At 39.4% G+C, this 7,720-nt stretch overlaps 1 protein-coding gene across 2 annotated transcripts in view; it reads right to left on the reverse strand.

Moving 5' to 3' along the window:
• Window positions 1-6,040, reverse strand: part of itpr2 (inositol 1,4,5-trisphosphate receptor, type 2) — a 95,270-nt gene extending 89,230 nt beyond the window's left edge. For both annotated transcript variants that reach the window (XM_036585082.1, XM_036585081.1), the window contains exon 1: window positions 5,474-6,040. In XM_036585082.1, coding sequence (XP_036440975.1) covers window positions 5,474-5,565 — 92 coding nt within the window. In that variant the 5' untranslated portion in view covers window positions 5,566-6,040. The remainder of the gene's footprint in view (window positions 1-5,473) is intronic.
• Window positions 6,041-7,720: the final 1,680 nt, after the last annotated feature.

Here is a 7,720-nt window from a genome sequence, read left to right on the forward strand (position 1 = left end):
ACTCCCGCAGTTTTAAGCCAAACCCATTTTTGGTCTGCAATTAAGAAGAAGGTATTGATAAAAGTATCAGTGTAGAAATTAAGGAATCAATACTAGTATCAATACTGTTTTTTTTTTCCATACCTTACCTATCCATGATGCATTTATGGCTGGCTCTGTTGATTATATATGTAATCAAGTAATCTACCATTTATTTTGATGAATAATCAAGTAATCAGAGTTTTTAAAAAAATAAATTAAAACAGACAGACCATTATCTTCATGCAAATCAGCAAATAGTCACTGCTGACTCAACTATTTTGATCAATGATTCTAAACATACTGATGCATTTTCACACCTTGATTATTTCCTAGCAGAGCAGAAACAGGACACCAAACGGAAACATCGCACAACAGTAGTCTTGAGCTCTATTAGTCACAAAGGGTCACCTAATTAGATAGAGCAGGCTTAATATAGAGAATTAAGGCAAACACTACTTCAGTCCCTCATAAGTGCTCATAATCCTGAATAAGCAAACCATTCTGCTTTTCAAAAGGAAAACCTTGAAGGTATTCTTTTTCTACCTCCTCACAAACCAAACACCGTCCTGCACAGTTCCTCATACAACAGAGCCAAAGAGGCATCTCAGCTTCTGCCCACATTTCTGGTTTCTGGGTGCCAAGATTGTGAGAGAAATTCAATAATCCTCAATTCAGAGTTGTTTTAACAGCTTATATAAAGCTCCTTTGTTTGTCCCCCTGATATTGCCAACATATCAGCGTACAGGGATGAAAACACTACCCCAAAATATCACTACCTACATGCCTAGAGCCAGCAGAGCAGACAGATGGTGACAGCGCACTGTCTAATCACTCCATACACTCGGGCCTCGCTGTCTGAGACAGCGCAGTGTGTGCCACTTTCATATAAACCACGGGAAATTACTCGTTTCTGTTATGGCCTGATAAAGCAAAGGAGATTAACACTGACCACCCCAGCAGCTCTAGCAACACCTCTTGCCTCTCAGTGATGGTGTTGCCTCACTTGAATGAACTCAAAGCACAAACTTGCACATGCCTCTAAAAAATAGGAAGAGACTGTCAAACACAAGTCGGTCATTTTATTATCACAAATGAAGTCACAGGACTCAAACCCGGTGGAATAAAGGGTTTAGGGCTGTCACTCAATGTCTGTGCTATTTTTGAACTACCAACAGTGCAAACAGATCTGCTTCCTCTTTAAATGTCATTCTAAGACAGTATTATTACAAGTGTTCAGCGTGGCATTTATGACCGATACAAATTCAGAGTTTTAGTCATGTTTCGTCGCTATTTAGTCATGTTAACTACTGCAGTAGACTAAACTACACTTAAGTGTACTAAACCTACCACAGCTCTCATATAAGGGGGCGGAAGCTACGGAAAGTTGGTGAAAATGACTAATGAAGTCAAAGATTAGCACTATCAGTACAATGTTTCAGCACACTGGTAAACAATGACAAGTGTGTAACCTCTGCTTTTCACTAATCATCACCACATCAAATGAGTATTATTTTTTTGTTGTTTTCCTGCTGCATTAATCGTTGCGTTCCTGTGGTTTTAGATAAATGTTGATGCCATCAGCATTGCACCTGTTTGCATTAGCAGTTGCCTGCTCTTACCCTGCTTGAGGTAACTCAGCCTAAAGAATCACATCCCTCAGCCCACCAGAGCTGCATACAGCACATTTACACCACCAGAAGCAAAGCAGCAACACATCAACATGGGGTGAGGGGTCAGTAAGAGCGAGCATGTTCTAGAAAACAGTAATTATAAACAGATAATAATAGATAATAATCAAAGATGTATGGACTCTCATTTTGTATGGACTCTCATTTTTAAATGGGATCAAAATAAATTAGACCTATGTTCCTGCTAAGAATACATTCCTCACAGTCTGACACACAGCATTTAGAGATATTTTTGTTACCCAGCTCACTACCATGCCCTTGACTGATGTTTACCTAGGAACACTGCTTATGTTAAACTGCGCCATCATCTTTGGCCTACTATTGACCTCCAGAGGAAGGTTATTCACCTCCAGTCCTTAACTACTAAACATTAGATATTCCTTTAAGAAGGGACGTGGAGTACACGGTTAGTACAGTAACACTGTGCTCAGTTTGTACAGCAATGCTTTGAATAGGCTTCTCAAGCATCAAATAGGCAAATTTTATAAAAAAAAATGCCAAAAGCTCCATGCATGCGTTTCTGCACACTGAGAACTTGAATATTACACAGGCAATATGAAAGGAGATCTTCAAACCTGTAAATCTGTATTGAAATGTATACACCAGAGGGCATTTTTATGATACACAATAAGAATTACAATTTTTTTGAGGTCTGATAAGTTGGAACAGAGGAAGAAAGAACTGGAATTACCACTTTAAAAAACATTATGAAAAATTATGAATACAATGATAGGTATTCAGCATTTCACATACTGCACTGCGTTAAATCCACTTAAACAGGTCTAAGCATGCTCTGTAATAACACATGCCGTGGCACTCTTTAAGTACTGACAATCCACAATAAACTCAGAAAAGCACACTGTGACATAATGTGACATAATCCATCACTACAAATATAAATATCCTACTTAATGTCAGTTTCTTGCATGAGTGGTAATGTTTATAGAAGGGTCATTTTCATATAGCAATGCTCGTGAACTTCCTCAACCTCCTTTTTTATCTGAGATAGCATCTTAAACAGAGACTAAAGATGCTAATAGGATATGTTATAGAGTGCTGGACAGAAAAACAGGAAAAGCACTATTAGACTCACTTCACTTGCTCATAAATGACTAACGATGTCCTCTTCCACTTAAAGCTGTGAAACACATTAAAGTTGTACTTTAAGAGACGTGGCCTAGCAGAACAGGTTAAATATGAACTAAATGTGGCCCGGTTGTGGTTCGCGAACATGCTCATTACAGCTCCATTTACTTGATGATGGAGTAGAAAGGAGACAGACCTTGTCTAGATAAGAATGGCTAAACGTGTCCAAGGCTAGATGTCTAGCAATTACAGAAATGACTATTACTGCAATAACATTTCCAAAAAGCTTCTTTCCAAATCTTATTACCAGATGTCATCTTATATGTGAATGAGCTAAGCCTCTGCTGAAATCTGGTGTTATGATATCTTAATACATTGACCTGTTTTTCAAAACCAGCTTATGCTTTGCATGCAGTGAGTTACAATCCAGTCATATTTGCATTATTCAGACAAAAAAAGAAAACAAAAAACAATCATGAGTGAATGGTCACGATGTCCACCAGCTTAGACGGACATCCTTAGAAACTTCTCATGCCAATACTTTTCTGTTCCAAAGTAAAAGGTCCCAAGATCCTACCACAAATTCTCTGGAAGCCCTAACCTCAAACTGATATCAGTGCAACTGCACTTTGAGACTGGCTCTCATTATGGATACAGTAAGATGTCCTGCCACAGATGTATAAGAGCACATTTCTATGGAGGTGAACTGATGGCAGTTTTCCAAATCCAGGCCCTTTCCAGCATCCTAGTCTGCTCTGGGTCATTCACAAGCAGTGCTTTGGCTGCAGCGGCCAGCATTCAAACATTTACCGCAATCTGTAGGTCAGCACAAAGGACTGTGCCTACTTTACATTAATATGGCTTTTCAAGATTCAAACTAAATCCCTTGTTAACGTTTCAATGACAACAATATGCGCTGAACCCCAAGCAACCAGGTTCCTTCCCAGAAACTACACGGTGCAGCTTAGGTGTTTTAAATGAAACGTTAAACTGTTTATTACTGAAGCCACAGAGCTGCCAACGCAACTGGTGCAATCATGCTGCAACCTGCAAAGTCCAAAACTGAAGCATCTCATCTGAAGTATGAGTCATGGTGCATCAAACGAACACCATTTAGATAGGATTGGAAAGTTTTGGGCCAGTGTTTCTGCACAAATGAATTAATTCAATATGAACGTATTGAGGTGAATCTATAAGTAATTCTAAATACTCTTCATTCAGTATTAGTACAAGTACTTTACTTGAGGTACTAAAATGTTGCGTAACACTGTAACAGATATACCCAGCCACTTCAGGCTTTAGATTACACGCCATATATATGAGATGGGCAACATGACAAAATGTATCAATATCATGATAACTGATGTCACAGTATGCTTTTCTGAGCAGGTTTCATTGTAAAAAGAGCATAATTAGGAGCACTGCCCTAATCAGAATCTCGGCCAAAAATATATTACATAGGATATAAATCAGAAACTGATTTTTTTTACTAATTTGAAACACCATTAAATAGTAAATAGTGTTATTTACATTGTGACTTTTGCTAATATAAATCTCTGGACATGTGCTTGTGTGTTTCATGTGTTCATTTATCCCACAGTGACTTTCAGGTAATAAATAGGCTAATCGGCTATGAATAATTAGTTCTGTTAATTGGATTTATTGCAGCACAGCATGTGAAACGTTTACTGTTTTTCATAGTCTTTTTTCAGTATGGCACTACTGGTACTTTGTCTATTCCAACTCATTACACCTCAGGAAACCTTAATGTTGTGATGCATATGAAGTATAAAAATAGTGGAATCATGGTCATATTTTTGTCATATCACCCACCCCTACACAAAAAAAGATGGTTCTAAGGGTTCTTTAGTAAAGGCAATGATTCTATTTAGGACCTACTCTATTTAGAGTTCTGTATAGAGCCATTTCATGCTTATAACATGATGAAATGGTTCTTCAGACTGATGGAGTATGTGTTGTATATGGTTCTATATAACACCTTTTTAGAAATGGTTCCATATAGCACTGAAAAGGGTTCTTCTATTGTTATAAGCTTGACACTGTAACAATAGCAGAACTCTTTTAAGTGCTATAAAGAACCATTTTCAAAAATGTTCTTTAAAGAACCATACAGCCTACAACACACTCTCCATCTGAAGATCCATTTCACCATGCAATAAGCATGTAATGGCTCTTTATACAGAACTCTTTACTCAAGAACCCTTAAAGAACCATATTTTTATAAGTGTGTACTATATGGATTAAATGGCAAGAGAAGCAGAGCAGGGTTTTACAATGGGCTTACAATTCTGTATTATATTTAACCGTTTAAACAGGTGAGCTAACCACGAGATATACAACCCCAGACACGATTTGAAGGCCATAAAGTGATTCTACGAGCTGTGTGTGTAAACAAATAGCCAGCTTTGCATTCCTGTTATGTGATTTGAATGCTCTTCAACGCTCCAGCGCTCTCTCACTCCCCCAGTTCGGTCGCGGTCGCGCCTCAGGCCCACTTCCTTATTCCACGCTCGATGCTACAAACTTTCTCTGACATGTCTGAGGTGCTGGCCTGCGACGTCCAGACACGTCGGTGTCAGGTAACATGTCGTTTTAAGATATGTGCACAGTAACGAAAGTAATGAAAGGTAAGTCAGTGTTAGTGAGAGGTAACGTACCCCAGTGTGCTGATAAATCCATTGACAGTGCCCTCCGCGTACAGAGACACGATGTCCCCAATGTGAAGGAAACTAGACCTGTGTTCTGACATGGCTCCTGAAGTTCGGGTCTACAAGTGTAATCCTGAGGAGCAGAGGAGAGCGGGCTGGATTTGAGGGCACTTCCAGCTCTCTGAAACAAGCTCAGAAACCTTCCCCTGTATGTCGACTCAAAGGCTCAGTCCATTTGGCAGCGGGTGGAGGTGTGCTGCTGTCTGACAGGAAAACATAGCAAGTCTCACTCGGCAAGTCAAAGCGACTGAAAAGCTGCAGTACAGAAGGTGCTCAGTGGCGGTTTCTCAACTGACGGTTTTCTTCATGTTTGAAAGTTCTTCCTGTGAGACAAACAGGGCTTTTTTCTCCCCAGTACAGCAGCCCTATGGGGGAGGAGACTGTCTTACAGGGTTGAACAGCCTTTGCCGTGAAATGAAGGAAGTGATGAGGCGGTCTGCTGCTGTGGTATGTGAGTGCAGCGAGCAAGCCTGAACTTCGGCTGAGGGTGCAGCAGCGAGCTTACAGCAGCTGCAGTGAGAGGCACACTCAGATAGCCTGCTGGATTAATAGGCAATGAATGAATGATTAACAGCCGTTTCTGCTGATAACTATAGAGTGAGGGAAGTTAGAGAGAGCTGAGTGGGTGAGTGAGCGAGTGTGTTTGTAAAAAAAGGGGCGGGCGGGTGGGGGGGGTTGGATAAATGAGCCTCTACAATCTTGCAGAGGTTTTGTTTACTTCATCTTTATTGTGTAGCATTCGTTCATTGAAGACAGCTCATTGTGAATGTGCCGAGGGGAAGTCTAAAGAAAACTCCCTTTCTACCCCTCCCTGAGTAAATAAACAACAAAACTAAGTGTTTATTCAGGTTATTGACACACTCCTTCTTCTGTGTGAGGAACTGCAATCCCTCCAGCCCTCTTTATCAGATTTTACAGCAGGTTTAAAAACACAGTGGCTGATGACGGAACCAATAACTAGAGAAACACTGGTTTGAATATTCGGAGTTACATGAATTGTATTTTAGCACTAAAACATAAAAAAATGGGGGGAAATGTTTTATTCATTTTTATTCACCTCACATAAAGTCGATGTAAAGCCCACTGAATAAAATTAAAGTTTGTGTGTTGTCGCCCCAAAATGTCACTGTCACTCCGTCAGGATCATCCAAAACACATGTACATACTGCCATCTAGTGCCCAATAAACTAACTGCAACAGAACCACGTGGTTTCACGATGATAGACATTTTTCACCTTTAATCTCCAGCACGGTCACTGCTGAAATGCCGTCATGAAGGTGACCACAACTTGATGCAGTACAAGCAAACGCATTTAGTTTATCTCCTACTTTTTAAAACAGATTGAAAGGTTGTTATACTCTAATAGACATAATTATAATGCGTTAAATATGATGATGCAGGGAACTTTCTCTAGTTTATTTATATTTCTAGTTTCAGTGTCGCTGCGGTTATGGACTGCATGCTTGCCGTAACAATCAGTTCCATATGCAAGGCTTCACATATGTTTGAAATCAGATCTTATATTGTCCAGTTTTATTACTAATAATATTTGGTCTGGTAAACATTGCAGTCTGATTTACAGAATGTATTGGACCAATTAAGGAGTGCTGTGCTAACAATGGAGCAACTTAAGGCTCTGTGGGCAGTAATCCCTTTTATCAGTAGAATTCTTTATTTATTCATTATTTATTATGGAGCCCCTTTATACATGCTGTATAAATAAAAATTATGCGTGGCCACGACGTAGTACGGCATGGAAACAAGATAATTTATGTCGTGGCCACGACTTGGTAAGGCATGGGAATGAAATCCTAATGCACAGCTGCGATTTAGTAAAGCATGATCTCGTTCCCACTCCTTACTAAGTTGTGGCCACGACTTAATTATCTCATTCCCACGCCTTATTAAGTCGTTGCCACGCATTAGGATCTTGTTTCCGTGAGTCAATAAGGCGTGCCACGCATTATTTTAATTTATATGGAATGTCCCCAGCAGGGCTCTGTAAATGTATTACTTCACTATGCAGTATATTCTCTATTAATCCAAATGATCAATGAAAAAAAACATGCAGGAGCTTCTATATGATTCATAGTAAATTACTGGGACAGTTTTTATAGTTTACTAAGATATTACTCAAATATTCTAGATTACTATAAAACACCATCTTATATAGAGGTGCAACTATATCTGATTCT

The sequence above is a fragment of the Colossoma macropomum genome, unplaced genomic scaffold (assembly GCF_904425465.1).
Source record: "Colossoma macropomum unplaced genomic scaffold, Colossoma_macropomum, whole genome shotgun sequence".
Classification (NCBI taxonomy): domain Eukaryota; kingdom Metazoa; phylum Chordata; class Actinopteri; order Characiformes; family Serrasalmidae; genus Colossoma; species Colossoma macropomum.